Genomic DNA, 18,876 nt, shown 5'->3' on the forward strand with positions numbered 1-18,876 from the left:
AAATGGACGGTTCAATTAAAGGAAGTTCTCTGAACTACACCTGGAAGCAGGTCCCATAACTGCTGGATGGGAATGAAGTGCATTTGGGGGTAGAACTTGGAACGATTTATCGTTCATCTTTCAAGTTCGTTCTCTTACATTTGTCAGAGACTCTTTGGGCCTTTGGAGCTTAAAGATTGTAATTGTTTCCCCCACCCCCCCCAAAAAAAGAAATTACTCTCCACTGTGCCAATGATCATTTGGACGAAAATGAATGGACTGTTCCTCTTTGAGAGGAAGGACCATAGCCCAGTGGCAGATCGTCTGCTTTGCATGCAGAAGGTCCCAAATTCAACCCCTGTAATATCCAGGTGTCAGCAGAGAATCCTGCCCAAAACCCTAGAGAGCTATAGCAGGACAGTATTGTGCTAGAGATGAATGAACCATCTGATTCAATATAAGGCAGGTTCATAGCTGTGAACTGAAATGAACTAGCACATTTTGTAAAGGGATGAACACGAAATGCAATTAGTTCCTTTTTCCGACAGCCTGAACTAGTTTTTGAAATGAACTTCCCAAGATTCAGATGAGAAATTATATGCTGCATCCTTGGTGCTTTTGTTCTAGAAAAAAAATGTGCTAGTACTCATCATGAAGTTGCCACAGTAAGTGCCACATTTTAACCAGCTCTTTTCTTCTAAAAAAAATAAATGTTGACAGTACTGCACTGTGCATACTTAATATACATACGTAATTTCTGCAGATCCCATATGTTTTCCTGGTGTCAGATTTTACTTTTACATGTGTGTGTGCATGCACACACATATTTCTGGTGGATTTAAATCCAGGACAAGATTGCTCAAATACTTTCTGCTTTTAATGAATGGCTGGATCCTAGAGCACAGTCTGAATGGACACAGTGAAGTAAAATGCTGAAATTCTGGATCAGTGACTGGATGGGAAGACTGAATGAGACCCCCACTCTCTCTCTCACTCCTGACTTCCATGGAAGAAAGGTGGGGAATATTAATAGAATCATTAAAATAAAAGCCTATTAATAGATGACAGGTTTCTGGAATGGCTAAATTGAATTTTATGTTTCCACGAAAAAGCAGACAAATGATGGAGAGTCGCGAAAAGCAGGCGCTTCCTGTTATTGCCCTCTGGAAATGAGATTCACTAATTACTGCACTTGCTGTATAAGGATCATGAACACTCATGCATCAAGTTTGACATGCAATAAATAAGCAGAAGACTCCTTAGCTGGCAGTAAAAGAGTGTGGAGGCAGAAGATGCTGGTGGGTTTGAAACAAATGAGGCAGTATTATTTTAAAGGCTCGAATTTATTTTTCTTTGCCATTTGCACTTCTAAGTGAATAGGTAACGGATTTTTTAAGGACTGGTTCAAGTTGTTGGCCATTAAAGAGCTACGCAAACTAGGGGACTGCTAAAATGTGAAAAATAGCAATTTTGTGCCCAGTAAATTTACACACACACACACACACACACACACACACACTTCAAAATGAAGAAAACCTGGTTTTTTTCAAAATACTGCAATAAGGACGTGAGATTTGGTTCACTTTATTTATTTATTTTAATAATCCTCTTGTGTTCCATAATACAAACAATAGGAAGGTTAACATTGGTACTTCTGGTCCTCTTTACGAACTGCTTGTATATCATCAAATTAAAAGACAATATTTTAGGCAAGTTGGAAACTGCAGCCTTTAAAGGCATCACTATGCATTGCAAAACTAACTCTGATGATGGTCCTCTCTTTGACTATGTTAATGTGTAGGTTGTACAGAAATGGGAGGGCAATAAGACAATAGCAAGACGCAGAACCTTATAAAAATGCACATTAAATCCTTATGGCTGCAATGCAGCATTCAATAAATAACGATACCAATTAACACACTGCTTTGTTATGCAAACTTGATAGAAGATTGCAGCTGTGTACACATTACCGTATTTACGCTGGCTCCAGTGCGTTCCCACCGCTGGCATTGAAAGCTGAGCGTACATGATGTTAACCGCAATCTATGTGTATCTTGTAGTTTCTTGATAAATGCTCCTATGTGCTTCCCTCAAACCAGATGCCATCCGATTTGAAAACGCAAGCTGCGGTTAAGATGCGTTTTGCGCAGCTCAGACAGCCTTTGCGGAAGTGCAGGTGGCAGCTTCCTTGAATGGGAGTCTGAGGGTTGCAGGCACAGGGGAATGAATCGGGCAATGTGAGTTGGGTGAAGACACCGCTGCCCCCTCTCTGGTGTGTACAGAAAGTGCTAATGTGCCGTAGAAATGGAAAACAAACTTGCTGCATTTGAAGCCACTAATGTGTGCATAGCCTGAAACCAGCTGGAATGGAGTCTTAACTGGTATTCTGTAGTAACTGGTACGGTTATTTATTGTTTGCATGCACCTATGAGAATATATGGTTTTACATGGGACGCGGGCGTCGCTGTGGTCTAAACCAGGCATAGGCAAACTCGGCCCTCCAGATGTTTTGAGACTACAATTCCCATCATCCCTGACCACAGGTCCTGTTAGCTAGGGACGATGGGAGTTGTAGTCCCAAAACATCTGGAGGGCCGAGTTTGCCTATGCCTGGTCGAAACCACTGAGCCTCTTGGGCTTGCTGATCAGAAGGTCGGTGGTTTGAATCCCCGCGATTGTTGTCGTTGTTGTTTTACTTTATATGGTTTTACAAAGTTCTGGATCTTTTTGCCATTTGCATTATTGTAGGGGGCGGGGCTCTGATGGTGTACAGGTTTGTATCTTTAGAAATGTATGGCACAACTGCAACACAATCAAGGTCCCAAACAGGTCCTGCTAAAACATAGCTGCCCAAACTTTGCATTGGAATGTTGAGGCTTAAATATTCTTATGCATCAGAATGACACTGAGTAAGGAAAGATGACAAGTTTTTTTAAAAAAAGAAAAGCCCCACTGAAATGAATGGGAGCTGAGAGGAAGGATCACTTCTACTGGTTTACTGGGCCTGGAAGATCCTAGCTGGATCCAGTCCTCTGCTATCTACTGCTGTTTAACTTATGGGAATCTCACCATTAAAAAAAAGAAACTAACCAAGAAAAGGAGGTAGCTAAACGGACATAATTTTCATCTGCTATTAAATTAGAAGGTCACCATAAGCACAATGTTAAAAATCAGGATTTATAAACAGTCAAGTTGGGCTAAGTTTAACTCACTTCATAGTAGTCTGTCTTGCCCAGATGTTAAGGCTTTCTAACACAATTACAGCTATTTGTTTTGCCTCTGTCACCACGGACGGTTGCTACATCATTATGCAAACATGACAAATTCATTTTATTAGTCAAACATTTGAGTTCCACTCAAGTGCACTAAATAAAATCAAGGCTGCACTGGAAATCAAATAACCCCCGATACCACTGAATTGTAGCTTCAATGGTAATCTTAATTAAATTAAAAAGGAAGACCAGTAATCAGAATCTTTTTTTCTCCCTGAAGCTTATTGGGTTTCTATGCTGCCCACATGATTTTTTTAATTAAAAATGTATTTCAGGTGGTCTAGAATTGTAACTATCCACCCACACCCCAGCATCTGAAGTATGTTGGACAAGAAACCACCCATATCCAGCATCTCAAACACGTCGGTTGTGAATGTATCAAAATGCATTTCAAAAGTAGCACAAAATAGATTTTAGAAGGTCGTAAGTAAGAAGCCAGCCAAAATCTAAGATATCCAGCAAAGGGGTCTGAGATCTGGAAAAAAGCCAATCAGCTGAATTCTGTGTTCACTTGGAACCAATAAACAAGAACTGAAGCCAAATGACCCATTTTAAAAATGGCAGCAGCTGCCCCGCATGTATAAATGCTTCCCTTATATCTCATGTCACACTAGATGAAGAGATTTACCCCCAAATTCCTGAGTGTCATTGTGTTCCTCTGAAATGCACTGCATTCAAGAATTCTAAAAATCCATGTTCCAGCCCCACAAGAGAGCTCACTTTGGGTCCCCCCCCCTCCCCCTTATATACTGTTAGTTAAATTTTCACCCTTAACACTTTTTTTCTGAACCTCTGTTTCAAGAACAACCTACGACTTTTGACGTAGATAACACATTTTAGATTTTTTTGTTCATACTGGCCAAAGGATAGCTTTTTAAACAAGAGGTGTTTATTTCTGGTAGGACTCCCTCACTTTGGCCTGCAGGGCATCACACGTCTTCTTAGCATCCCCAAGCAGCATAGCAGTGTTGGGCTTGTAAAAGATTGGATTGTCCACAGCTGCGTAGCCAACACCTAGAGATCTCTTCATAACAATGACCTGAAATGAGGAACTTGTATTAGATATGGCACAGGTATAAATACTCAGCAACAACACAAAAGAAGGTGGTTGTTTATATAGAGCAACCCCATTGGAAAAAAAAATATTTCAATACACATTAACTGTTCTGTTGTCAGGTTGGGGCTAAAGGTTTCCCCCACCCGTTTCAGAAAAGCCGACCATACTCTGTTAAGGGATAACTGCAACACTTTTTGTTTATTCAATACAGGTGTGGCAAGCACCGTATTTTTCGCTCCATAAGACGCACCTGACCATAAGACGCACTTAGTTTTTAGAGGAGGAAAGGGAGAAAGCCCCATTTGGGGGGGGGGATCAGCTCACAGTTGTGCAGCTTCTTTTGCAAAGGGGAAAAGTTTCTTTTTTTGAGGATCAGCTCAAAGTTGTTAAGCTTACTTGCAAAGGGGAAAAAATCTGTTTTTATGGGGTTCAACTCACAGTTCTGTAGCTTCTTTAGGAAAGGAAAGGGAGTCGTTTCTACAGTTTCTAGACAGATAATCTAATCAGCCAGTCACATGTCACTGGGGAAACAAACAGCCTCCATCTGCAGAACATTCAACAATGGAGGCCTGGGCAAGGGGGCGGGGCCAGAAAGGGACCCAGTGATTGACCGCATATTCGCTCCATAAGACGCACAGACATTTCCCCCTACTTTTTAGGAGGAAAAAAGTGTGACTTATGGAATGAAAAATACGGTAGGTCCAAGAGGAGTTGTGGGACTAGAGTAACAGCAGTCTATATAATCAAGGCACTGATAGCTCCCTGCAGTGGGAGAAAGCAACAATATTCCACTATGTAATTCCCAATGGGCAGAATAATTTGGAAGACATTCTTCCAGGTGAAAGTTTGCAAATTTTCCCTGCCCTCTCAACAGTGCCTTCTAGCCTGTCCATATTGGAAAAGAGTTCAGGAGAAAGTAGGCAGAAAATTTGTGGTAGCTTGGGGCATAATTAGTATTATGTTTCTAAATAAGATGACAGCTTTAAAGAGTTTGAGAAAACATGGAATTTCTGCCACAATGTTTTGGAGCCTACCTGCTTTGCTTTCCAAACTTCTAGAACAGGCATTCCAGCAATGATGGAGTTTGGATCTTCCTGAGCAGCTGAATTAACTGTGTCATTAGCTCCAATGACAAGGACTAGATCAGTTTCTGCATTAAGAATAAAGGGGGGGAGACCACATACAAACACACAAAATTATGAACAGAACTCAATATTCCAACAGTTAGCCGCTTGCATCATAGTAGCATGAAGATGCAGAAACTTCAATTTATCACATGGAGATATAAAACCAGTACAGGTGGACTTCCCCAAATTAATTATTGGAGAGTGTTAAATTGTTTTTCCTGGAAGCTTAAAAAATTAGATTAAAATGATAAGGAGCAGCATGGAAATATTAATTTCCAATGCATGCATTTAGTAAGGGAACTGATAGCAATGACAGAGTGAGCCAGATAAGAACCTGACATAATTTAGACTGCAAATTTCCATATTGTAATCAAAGTGAAGCATTCTGAGCTAGCATTTTAGAAACCACACAGAGATGAAAGCAAAAACGGACCAGGGAGTGGCCCTCTCACCTGGGAAGTCTTCATTGATCTCATCCATTTCTAGAACAATGTCATATGGCACACCGGCTTCTGCGAGTAGCACATTCAGTTGCCCAGGCATGCGTCCGGCGACGGGATGAATACCAAACCTGAGGGTAGTGGGAGAAAGAGGCAATGAAATCATGTATGTGGTACATAATAAAATAAATAAAAAGAAAATAGGAAGAAGCTTTAGAACATTGAGTCCGTGTAGCTCAGTATTGTCTGCAGCAGGGATTCCCCAAACTTGGGCCTCCAGCTGTTTTTGTACTACAGTTACAATCATCCTGACCACTGGTCCTGCTAGCTAGGGATGGTGGGAGTTGTAGTCCAAAAATAGAAACCCAGGTTTGGGAAACCCTGGTCTACACTGAGTAGCAGAGACTCTCCAGGTTTCTCAGACAGGGGTCTCTCTCCATCCTACCTGGAGATGCTGAGGATTGAATCCTGGGTTCTGCATGCAAAGCAGATGCTCTACCACTGAACTCTTCCCCAACTCTTCTCTTATTAATTATCACAGCACATTATTTGAGTACAACCCCACATGTTAAATATGGAACCCCAAGGCTGAGAGGGTAAGTTAAGAACATAGGAACCCTGATGGGTCAGACCAAAATCCCATCCAAAATCTCCTGGAAGCAGATCAGCATTCTTCCAACCTGATATTCAGAGGCCTGCTATCTTTGGGACTGGAAAACACCCATAGCTTTATCCTGTATGTTAGGGATGATGAGGAAAGTGACAGAAAATGTAACTCCAAATAATATGACGGTGCAACCACATTTGGAATAATAGGTAGAGTTCTGGTCACTCAAAAAGGATATTGTAGAGCTAGGAAAGGTTTGCAAAAACCAACAAAAAAGGGTTGGCGTGGTTTCCTAATGACAAAGCAAATAAAGCATTCATTTAGTTTAGGGGGGAAAAGGTGAGTAAGGGAGACATAGAAGTATATGAAATTGTGAATGAAATGGGAAAGAGAAATAGGGTGAGGGGATTTTTTCCTCCCCTCTCTTATATGTAAAATACTAGAACCTGATGTCCTCCAATGAAGCAGAATGGTGAAAGATTTGAGAAAGACAAAAGGAAGTAATTCTTCACAAAGTACATAGTTGAAACGATGAATTTGCAACAAGATGTTGTGGTGGCCAACATGCATGATGTGGACAGATTTAAAGGGATTAGACAATTTTATTGAATTTCATTGAATGAGGCTATAAATGGCTACTATTCATGATGGCTCCAGAAGCAGAGGCAGGCAGTGTGCCACTGAATGTCAGTAGCTAGGAGGCACCAGCAGGAAAGGGCTGAACATTACCCTCATATTCTGCCCATGGGTTTCCCATGGGCCTTTGGCTGGCCACTGTGGGAAACAGGATAAAGCATGAGGCTTTTCATCTCAGGGTCGTGGGTTCAAGCCCCATGTTGAGCTAAAGATTCCTGCATTGCAAGGGGTGGGGCTAACTGACCCTCAAAGTCCCTTCCAACTCTACAATTCTATGATTGTTCTTGTAATAAGGTAAAGGGACCCCTGACCGTTAGGTCCAGTCGCAGATGACTCTGGGGTTGCGGCGCTCATCTCGCTTTACTGGCCAAGGGAGCCGGCGTACAGCTTCCAAGTCATGTGGCCAGCATGACTAAGCCGCTTCTGGCGTACCAGAGCTGCGCACGGAAAGGCCGTTTACTTTCCCGCTGGAGTGGTACCTATTGATCTACTTGCACTTTGAGGTGCTTTTGAACTGCTAGGTTGGTAGGAGCTGGGACAGAGCAATGGGAGCTCAACCCGTCGCAGGGATTCAAACTGCCGACCTTCTGATCGGCAAGCCCAAGAGGCTCAGTGGTTTAGACCACAGCGCCACCCACGTCCCTCCTCTTCTTGTATGCTTTTGTATAAATGAGTGATTGCTTTAATCATGCAGGTTACTACTAACAGTGTCAATGTGAAGCTGTTGCCTGAACGAGTTTAGATTTGAGTTTAAAATGCTAGGTCTTTTAATTTTATTTGCATACTTTACAACAAAAGCCACAAGCCAATTCAACACTCCAAATTCCTCATGTATAAAACCAGTTCAAAGCAAGATGGGGATTTTTGCCTTTTAAAAAAAAAATCCAGATCATGTCACAAAGCTGGCCCTGGGACTATACCAAAGAACTAAGATCTGGGAGCCACCGATGGGTTTAAAATTTAGCTGAACTTGAAAAGCCTTTCACAAACACCTCAAGGGTAAAAAGTCCTTGTGTGAAAAACCTCAGTCTACAACAATTCAACATGACATAGAGATTTTCTTTAGAGCCCAGATTCTGGCCCAAATAGTGAAGATTTAGCTGCTTCTGGATCAAGTCTCAAATACACAAGGACTGAACTGCTGAATTTATCAAGTTAATGGGGGTGATTGTTGCCATGAAATTATTGAAGAGATTAAACCTGTGGCAAGAAGAGGTGGGCAAGACCACCTGCTTAATTAAGTCCACTTGGGAATTAAAAACATGTTTTTCAGAAGCTTTGCTTTGTATTCCTGGAACACCCTGGCCTGTATTTGAGAAACATGCAGGAGCTCTGGAGCAGGAGTGAGGAAAGTATAGAGAAGCTTCTCCCCACCTTATATAATTTGTACCACTGTATAGGAAATTTGTCAACGCAGACACACTAGATTTGATTTGCTCTGTCTAAAAGAGGGTTCAACATAAAACTAATACAATGGCAATTATGACGCACAGTGTTTCATTATCATACCTAATCCTTAATATGAACATTTCTCCACCATTTTAGCACACCGGCCAAATATTTTCATCAAGCTTTCTACAGAAATGTTGAAAACAAAACAAAGGACACCAATCTTGTGTGAGTACAGTCAAATTAGGCCACAGAAGCATAGGTGTAATTAAGATTTTCTTTTTTCTTTAAGGAGAACTCTTCCCATGCCCAGATCACCTAATTATCTATGACAACCTGCTTCCAATATTTGATTTTGGTTGTTCAGAGAACTGGGTGAGTTGTGTTTAAGCACACAGAATCATAGAATCATAGAGTCGGAAGAGACCACAAGGGCCATCGAGTCCAACCCCCTGCCAAGCAGGAAACACCATCAGAGCACTCCTGACATATGGTTGTCAAGCCTCTGCTTAAAGAAAAACATGCACCACATATTTTAGTGGTGGTCCTGGAAAAGATGGCAGTGATATGGAAGGCCTGGTGTAAGCATATATTATCTGACAGACAGCTATTGAGGGCTCATGTATCTCCCACTGCCCTGCTTCACATTTCTAGAAAGAATCATTCTGCAGGGTTAAGGTACTGCTGGTGTTAGCACTAACCAAAGCTAATTACTTGCTGTGTTATGATTGCCAAGCCACTTGAGCATCTCGGGACTAAACAAGGCATGTTATATAGGAGATTCATGAACAGGACCTCCTCAAGGGATAAAAAATAGAGAGAAATCACAAGCAACTACAGGGAAACACTAAGTGAGACATTCCTTTGCCCTCTGCTGTTTTGCAACTAAAACCAGTACCTGCAGTGCTTCCTTGCCTTGAGCTAAAGAAAAATCAAAGTAGACCTTGTTCTCAGATGTCCTGTGACATGTCTCATTTGGCCCTAAAATTATCAACACAGGAAGTATGTATTCACATGTCTACAGTACTTCCAGGATAGTGGACATTTCATAAAGCTGCTTCTGGATTTGTAGCATACTTTTTTTCCTTTTATAAACGTATATACATATACTTCCCCTTAATTGAGCATCTCATGGAAATGTTTCTGCAATTTTAAACTAACATGGAAGCAGCAATCAGTATTCAGCCCTATTTTTAAAAACCATAGGGGCTAGAAACTTGGGAGACGGAAGGGGTAGGGAAGGCTGATAGAAACAGTAGGCTTTTTCCTCACAAAGCATGTTTGCAAACGGCACACAGCCCCAAGGATACTTTAGAGGGAAAATAACTGCAGTCCTTCTAGCAAAGACCAGATGTAGAATCAGATATACAACAGCAAAACAAATAGGACAAAATATTAAGAAGCTTAAAGGTTCAGCCAGTCAGCCACTAAGTAATTCAAGCCATGTGAAACAGTTCTCCTCTTTCAAAAAAAAAACACCAAAACCCTGCTGAAGCACAATAATTTTTAGAAGAACTCCAATGTGGATGTCTGTGTTAGAATTCAGGCAAGAGATGCAGTTCCCCTGTGTTTCCAAAATAAGTTATATCTAAGCAGTTTTTATTACAATGCATCTTTTGGTTCATCTCCCTCCCTCAAGGTTCTTCTCCCTCCCTCAAGGTTTGGGAGGGACAATTGTTGTTTGTTGCTGTTGTTTAGTCATTTAGTCATGTCCGACTCTTCGTGACCCCATGGACCAGAGCACGCCAGGCACTCCTGTCTTCCACTGCCTCCCGCAGTTTGGTCAAACTCATGTTAGTAGCTTCGAGAACACTGTCCAGCCATCTCGTCCTCTGTCATCCCCTTCTCCTTGTGCCCTCAATCTTTCCCAACATCAGGGTCTTTTCCAGGGAGTCTTCTCTTCTCATGAGGTGGCCAAAGTATTAGAGCCTCAGCTTTAGGATCTGTCCTTCCAGTGAGCACTCAGGGCTGACTTCCATTTTTGAGTGACCAGAACTCTACCTATTATTCCTAGTGTGGTTGCACCATTATATTATTTGGAGTTACATTTTCTGTCACTTTCCTAATCATCCCTAACATACATCTTATTTTGTCTTTCTCTCGTCTGGTGTGTTATGAACAGTAACAATTTAAATTTGAGGTCTTGTTGGCAATGTCTTCCTTGGTTAAGAACCAGCAGTGGAAACCAATTTGCATTGTTGTATTGCTCCAAGGGGTAGGACCCAAACCAACAGATTCAAATTACAAGAAATGAGATGCTGACTCAACATTAGGAAGAACTTTCTGACAGTAAAAGCTGTTTGACCATGGAACAGACTCCCCTGGGAGATAGTGGACTCTCCTTCATTGGAGGTTTTTAAGCAGAGGTTGGGTGACCATCTGTCGGGGATGCTTTAGCTGTGGTTCCAACATTGCAGGGGGTTGGACTGGATGACCCTTGAGGTCCCTTCCAACCCTAAAATAAAATTATTATTATTATTATTATTATTATTATTATTATTATTATTTATACCCCGCCCATCCGGGCAGCTTTCAACAGAATATTAAAATACAATAGTCAATTAAACATTAAAAGCTTTCCTAAACAGGGCTGCCTTCAGATGTTTTCTAAAAGTCTGGTAGTTGTTTTTATCTTTGACGTCTGGTGGGAGGGCGTTCCACAGGGCGGGTGCCACTACCAAGAAGGCCCTCTGCCTGGTTCCCTGTAACTTGGCCTCTCGCAGTGAGGGAACCGCCAGAAGGCCCTCAGCGTTGGACCTCAGTGCCTAGGCTGAACAATGGGGGTGGAGACGCTCCTTCAGGTATACTGGGCCAAGGCCATTTAGGGCTTTAAAGGTCAGCACCAACACTTTGATTTGTGCTTGGAAACGTACTGGGAGCCAATGTAGGTCTTTCAGGACTGGTGTTATGTGGTCTCGGCGGCCGCTCCCAGTCACCAGTCTAGCTGCCGCAATATATTATATTATTCTCAGTGTTTGTGCAAAACAGTATGTGCTTGTTGATTTAAACAGCTCAGCCATTGTGTACACAGAGTGAACACTCTTTGAGCATTATGTGTGAATAGCTGAATGAATATACAACACCCCTGAAACTGCATGTGGAAAACTGTGGGTTTAGAGCTCAACTATTTTTGTACAGATGGCACACGAATCGAATGCAATGTAGAAACACCCCTGATGCTTCACCGCAAGCAGAGAAGCCTGGGTTGAATGCATTACAGGTTACAAAACTTTTAATCTCTCATTCCGCTTTACAGGTTCCGGTCTCTGGGACCTGTCCTCTGTAAACTCTGATTCTCATGTATTCCAAGCAAGCACAACACTCCTAAGGATGTTCGTATGTTCTCTCATTCATATCATATTTCTTACGAAAACAGAGAGCGTGTTTCTAGGAAAACTGCCAACCAAGTGGATACTGGGAACAGAGAGAGATTGCACGCACCGGGATAATCAGAGGCAGAGTGGCTAGCAGAGCATGTTACACAGCAAATTTATAACTCTTAGCAGTGCTCAGAAATGCTATTGAGCAAGCAGAGATACGCATCGAGCAGATGTAGCTTACTAGGATCACTTATGTCTCAGAAATTTTGGCAGAAGCTATTTGCACATAAGATTATTAATTAAATTACAGCAGACAAATTCTGTGACGGGTTGGACGCATGAACTTCCATTGTGTCAGGGCAGTGAAAGCCTATTATTTCCAGCTTTTTACAATAAGGACCTCTGGCTGTATTCCAGTTGGGCAGCCTCACCGCACACCAGTGGGGCTTCTCCACTGCCGAGTTGTAAAAATAAATAAATAAATAAATAAATAACACCCCTAAAGAACGTCCTGTGCATCTGCCAAATTCGTAGCCAGCACTGGAGCCCCATCCAATGATAAGCTAAGCAAAATAAGAGTTTGAACTGTGGTTAAGTTTAAGCACATTTTAGAGAAAGGCTGGAAATGGCCCCACTTTTTGAGGAAGTTGTCCTTGTGAAGCTAGAAACAGAGTCTTTGGCCACATCCATACTATGCATTAAAAGCACAAACTACCCCAAGAAGGAGCACATCATGTTCTCTGCCAGAGGTACTACCCCTCCTCTAACAGTCGAAACACTTCAGTGCTGCTAACGCAGCAAAAACACAGTTTGGGGAGTGTGAGGAATGCTGGAACGGAACTTGTGAGTAGAGATCTTTAGTGCATCTACTTATGGGCCAAGATGGAAGCAGGGCATGTCCAGAGGCTGCATGGTGCAGCAACCTTTCAGACATTAAGCAAGTCCAGTCTGTGGTCCAGGCACTTCCTGTGCAGAAGGACCACCAGGGCACACTGTGTGGCCTACCCTGAATTCCCTGGAGGAAAGGCAGGATTCCCTGTGTAATAATAAATTAAAAAACAAAGCACAGTCTTTATCACAGCTGCTAGACCTAACTGCCAAGCCACCTTGGGTGCTGTGTATAGCAGAAAAGTCAGGGAGAAGTTTCCCATAAATAAATAACTGAACAACAGAGTTTTGCAACTCCTTGTATGCAATGTGTAGACACAGGAGAAGGAGAACTGTGAAAGGATTTACAGCTCTCTCCGGAAGCTTCTGATATCCCTGGAGTAGAACTGCATCGCAATGTCCAAATAGTCATGTGTATTTTAGGGTACAGGGCTTGGCTATGGTGGAGTGGTACAAACAGTTGTTAATTAAGCTGTGTTCTGTAGCTGCGAGACACTAAACCTTTGACTTACAAGGTTTGTGGTGTTTATCTTATGCCTTCAGTGGGGCATATTTACATTCGGCAGTTTAAGTACTCGGCGGGGGGGTGGATACTGTTTGTGATAATACTTGTTCACCTGCTCTCAATGTTACATGAATTCTAAATTCTAGAAGTGGCATTTAGTAGGCTGAATTAGTGAAACGTTTCAGTGTTTCAAACAAGACATATAACATATTATGAAGAACATTAAATTGAGTGAAAATAGTTTACACAGACTATTTAAAAGAATCCTAAACGGTACCGTAAACTAAAAAAGGAGCTTTCTGGGCCCTAATATATTAATGGTGCAGAGCCAACAAAAGTCAGCATGGTTCCATAGAGACTTGGGTTCAAATCCCAACTCCCATGCATGCAGTGGAACGGATGAATGATGGTGTTGCTCACACCAGAATTCCCAGTCTGCAAAAATGGAAACAGTGACCTGCCTTATAGAACCGGGAATTGCATGAAATATTACTCCCTACCAAGAGCTCAATAAGAGCCTGAGATCAGATCCAGAATCTGGTTTTGAAGAACGACATAGGCCCTGGGAATGAACAACTTGGAGCAGATGCAGAGCACACTTTCCTTTGTAAAAATGCCAGAGCTGCCCTGTTGAATCAGGTCAAAAAGCCAATCTAGTTGGGCAACTTGTTTACCCCAGTAGCCAACATACATCAGAAGAGTCCTGCTGAATGGGGTCAAAAGCTCATCTAGTCCAGCATCATGTTCTCACTGTGGCCAAGCAGATGCCTGTGTGAAGCCTGCAAATGGGACATGACCACAACAGTGCTCTCCCTACTTGGGATTCACAGTATAATGCCTTCAACAGTTCACCTCTAAGAACTCACAAATAGACCTATGCAGAATTAGATAAACTAACAGGAAGGATTCGAAACCGGCGAGACCAGAAATTCACGGAAGACTGGAGTAAATTTACGGATTATTTGAAAAGTAATTGTGAAGAACAGACGACGTTTGTAGGGTTGCAAGAAGTTTTGTGAGGAGTATTATTAGAAGTATTGTAAAAATGGACAAGGGGGAGGATGATTTGTTAAGAGATGTAAAGGCAATATAAAGTTAAGAAATGCATAAGAAGTGGTTAAAATGGTGGATCATCAGAGGTGCTGATGGAAGTCTAAAAAGATTGTATAAGTGATAAGTTTTGTGGTATATTTTATAATTTATATGTTAAAATTAATTTTAAAAAAATATAAAAAAGAACTCACAAATAGACCTGAAAACCCCCTTTTCTGTTGTTGGAGACATGCTATGACCCCCTTTCCCATCCTTGTTTAGTGTGATTCTTGTCCCTAGCCCATGGGTGGCGATGGCAGTAGTGGGTGTTTGTTGCTGCCTTGACTGATGATTCTGGGAGTCAGTGTACCTGCTCTCTATTTGTCACATACCATTTGCTTCCCCTTCCAGGAATGCAAGGCTGGAAATGATGCCTCCCCAACTAAAGGGTAATTTTCTGATGCTTCAATTCCAGTTCCACTTTTGCTTTGTTAAAAACTTCCGTGACTTCAAGGGGACTTGGTTGCAAGCAACTGTGCTCTTAAGATCACAACCTTGGTGGATGGTCGCTGCTTGCTGCTATGCTTTCATCGTTCAATTAATACCAGAATCTAGTGCAACAACCATCTCAAAATAAAAGCAGAGGCAGAGGTTTGCTACCACCTCACTTTGAACCCAGTGCTTATTGAAAGAGCCTGCTCCTGTATTTGCCTGCAAGTTATTTAGCCATTAGGCTTCCGGCAAAAAATCAGCCCAAGGGGGGGAAATGTCTTTGGAAACGCTTCCTTAAGAAACACAGCACATCCATCACCAAGATACTTACTGTATTACGCAGTAAGATACAGACAGGGAGAAAACAGCAGGAAGTTATGTTACAGGCACATATTATTATTTTTTTGCCTGGTTTTAGTAATATGTTAAAGATGCAACCCTGCTGCAAAGGAAAACCTTATGTCCAATGGTGATGTTAGGAAATGCTGTTTCCCTCCCAAAATCTCTCCTACGCTTCTGAGTCGCAAGTCTCAGTATTAACATTACATGTTACACAATCTCTGAGGGTTTTTTGTTTCTTTTCTGGAACATGTTATGGCTATGCGCAAGGCTCACCAAAATCACAGCGTCTCTGAATCACAGACATCAGGCGTGCCATCAGGATGACAGATGCAATTTTTTCTTGGCGCAGCACAGGTATTATACATTGATGACCATCGCATGACTGTGCTGGCATTTATTTGTCACAGATGTGCAGGCAATGCCACCGCATCTGGGACGCAGCGCTGTCCTGAGGCTCTGTGGGGCCGGCAGGAAGCGCCGGGCAAGCAGCTGCACTCAATGAACACCATGGGTGCACCAGAACGTGATGAAAGACCCAACATGCCGCAAACAGTAAATACAGACTTCTTTCATATAAATCCCTCCAGGTAACTGCTGTGGCAAACGCTTGCCAAAATGGGCTCTAGCATCTACTCCATTTGCATTTATTCTGTACAGAGCTGACGCAGAAAGGAAAGTCTTTAGTGCTTTGAGGTTTTAAAAGGGGGGGGGGGACTTAAACACTAGCTCACACAGGAGCCAAAGGGAAAGAAAAGGTTGGTGGAAGAGAGAGAGAGATAGAGAATAGCGAGCACTTTGTTTTGTTAAAAATTGGTGGGCCACACTCCTGGTGTTATAAAGAAGTGATTGTGGCTTAGAACACAGCAGCAAGCATGGTCATGCTACACCTGAAATGTCAGAATTATCCCTAAATGATGGCAACACCCATTTTGTATTAATTGTTGGAAGATCCAACAGCAGCTCCATGTTTCAAAGGAATTCAATGGGCAGCACAAGCAGTTCTGGCATTTTAAGCATCAATCCATGTTCACCCAAATGAAAAAGTGGTCAACAATAATGCCATCATGCCCCCCATTCCGAATGATTATCTATGGAAGGCAGCGTCCATGCGGTATTAATACACACACCACAATCAAGCAGAGGATTACAAAAACCATCGTGTTGTTCCAGAAATTAAGAACCACGGAACTAATTTAATAACAGAAGACCTAATCAAACAAAGCTCAAGCCAGCTAAGCCTTAGATTTCAAATACACCAATTTAAAACTCTTTAGGGCCACATAATCATTTGTGAGAAAACCATCTAGCATAGATGAGAAAGGCCAGCAGAGAAAAAGGAATTTGCATCCCACCACCAGAAAGTTAATCTCTCATTTGCCTATATATTTGATCGCACTTGGGGGCAGGCATACAAGGAGCTGCAAGGCTGAATGGTGAAGTTAGATAACTTAGTCCCAAGTTGTCTCTGGTTCTACACAGTGCTTTTCTTCTAGAAAAAAATGTGCCGGTACTCACCATGAAGTTGTTACAGTTAAGTGCCACACTTTTAACCAGTGCTGGGGGTGGTACTGCATACCCCTGAGTACCCCCAGGAAACAATGAGCTGGTTCTACAGGTGAATACCAGCACCTCAAATTGGGCTTAAAACCCCAATTTACAACACAGGATGCACATGTTCATATTATAAACAAACAAACATTGGGTAGAAAAAAATAGCCTTAACTGATTTTCTTACTTCGAAAGAGTGGGCTCTAGGATATATTTATTTCATAAAATTTCCATGCCACTTGCTTGTAAACAGCAAAACAAAACCTCAGAGCAGATGCTACCACTAAAAAAGCTCATGTGTGTCTGTGTGTTTATGTATAGATAAGATACTGAAGGAGAGAGATGTTCCCCTAACACAGTAGCTACATTGGGATGGTTACATCTTGGCTTAATAAGCCAAAATATGAACAAGTCTCATGGCCCCAAGTGCAGCTGCTTTGATGCTACCCTGCATGAATGGGAAATAAGCCAGGAAGTCTTCAACAAACTATAAACAGCTCCCAAACAGAGTATGAAACCATGGTGTAAATTCAGCTTCATGCCTTCACTTGTCAGGAAGCCACTGACCACAGTTCTCTGGTTCCTGTTAAGGGACGCAGGTGGCACTGTGGGTTAAACCACAGAGCTAGGGCTTGCCAATCAGAAGGTCGGCGGTTCGAATCCCCGCAACGGGGTAAGCTCCCGCTGCTCGGTCCCTGCTCCTGCCCACCTAGCAGTTTGAAAGCACACCAAAAAGTGCAAGTAGATAAATAGGTACCACTCCGGTGGAAAGGTAAACGGCATTTCCGTGCACTGTTCTGGTTTGCCAGAAGCGGCTTAGTCTTTACTATGGTTAACTGAATATTGCCTCATTTCCTGGCTTCTGTGAGGAAGAAGTGAAGGAACTGTATGCAGAACAGCAAGGGTTCTTCAGCTGGAAATACAATCGTCTCAATGAGGCTGCTTAATCATCAAAACCTCTTTGTGGTTTTCAAAACAATAAAACCACCTGATCCACTGTGCATTATTTCCCTTCCCAGTCAAAAAATACTCACCTGACATGCTTGCCTTGTTCCTTCAGCATTTTCACTAAGTCAGCAATTGGATATTGAGCCTTTGCTGCACAAAGACCATAACCTGCAGAGAAGCAGAAAAGCCCAGATGCTGTGAAGTGCTTTACCAATGTCTCATGTATTTGCCAGGTTAACTGATGGACACAGAGAGAAACACACAAACTAAATTAACCATGCTGGCTGTCTTTACTTTCCCATGTAACCAGTCTTCAACCAGAGAAACTTCTATTATGTGATGGTTAGGGTTTTTGTTTTAGTACAGGTGATAATGAAATGATCGGCCCCAATAACAGTGGATACTGCTGCTAACTGGGAAGTATAATTTATGACACCCAGGCTAAAATTCCCATCACTTTTGACACTTTTGACAAACTACAGTTCCCTGGGTTCTTTGAGGGAAGCCATGTGCTTGAAATGTATGGTGTGGGTATTGCCTGAATGCAGCAAGTAATACAAGGAATGATAGGGAGAGAACCCAAACACTTAAGATTATTTATTCATGGAAATGCAACTATCTGACTTTTAGAAGACATCTGAAGGCAGCCCTGTTTAGGGAAGTTTTAAAGGATTGGTGTTTTATCATGTTTTTAATATTCTGTTGGAAGCCACCCAAAGTGGCTGGGGAAACCCAGCCAGATGGGCGGGGTATAAATAATAAATTATATTTATTGTTGTTATTGTTATTTCATTTTAATAAGGCACTAGGCACTAGGTGTGGATATGAAGTTAGGTTGGTAACAGTATTGGCTTGGCCATTGTCTTCCACAATTTGTATTACAATAGCAGAGCAAATGTTCTTAATTTACGGATACTGTTCATCACATAGAATCTGGTTCTCATGACACAGGTTACAAAAGCAATAGCCATGAGCAGCAGCTTCAGTTTTACCAGGAGTGATGATGATGTTGTTGGCTTCCTTTATCATGTCAACAGCGCTGTCCACATTCACTTCTGTATGCGTGCCGGTTATTTCCATGGGTTTCCCACCAGCTGTCGAAGTAGTGCCATACCCACCAAGGATCACGTTAGCAAGAGACCGATTCATGGCCTAGGGGAGGCGAAAACAAAAACCCTGAATGCTTTAAACAAGTTGCAAATGCAACGAATACAGTTTTGTGAAGAAAAACTTCAGCATTTATTATTATTATTATTATAAGTTCTCCCTCTGTGGCTTTCTCCAAGTTTTTATT

The 18,876-nt window shown here is 42.1% G+C and overlaps 1 protein-coding gene across 3 annotated transcripts in view; it reads right to left on the reverse strand.

Moving 5' to 3' along the window:
• Window positions 1-1,562: 1,562 nt before the first annotated feature.
• The window catches only part of NNT (nicotinamide nucleotide transhydrogenase), a 53,861-nt gene continuing 36,547 nt past the window's right edge, over window positions 1,563-18,876 (reverse strand). For all 3 annotated transcript variants that reach the window (XM_079994751.1, XM_079994752.1, XM_079994753.1), the window contains exons 18-22: window positions 18,575-18,734; window positions 17,669-17,750; window positions 5,888-6,006; window positions 5,343-5,458; window positions 1,563-4,290 (exon numbers count right to left, since the gene is read on the reverse strand). In XM_079994751.1, coding sequence (XP_079850877.1) covers window positions 4,141-4,290; window positions 5,343-5,458; window positions 5,888-6,006; window positions 17,669-17,750; window positions 18,575-18,734 — 627 coding nt within the window. In that variant the 3' untranslated portion in view covers window positions 1,563-4,140. The remainder of the gene's footprint in view (window positions 4,291-5,342; window positions 5,459-5,887; window positions 6,007-17,668; window positions 17,751-18,574; window positions 18,735-18,876) is intronic.

This window comes from Podarcis cretensis, assembly GCF_951804945.1.
Source record: "Podarcis cretensis genome assembly, chromosome: 11".
In the NCBI taxonomy this organism is placed as follows: domain Eukaryota; kingdom Metazoa; phylum Chordata; class Lepidosauria; order Squamata; family Lacertidae; genus Podarcis; species Podarcis cretensis.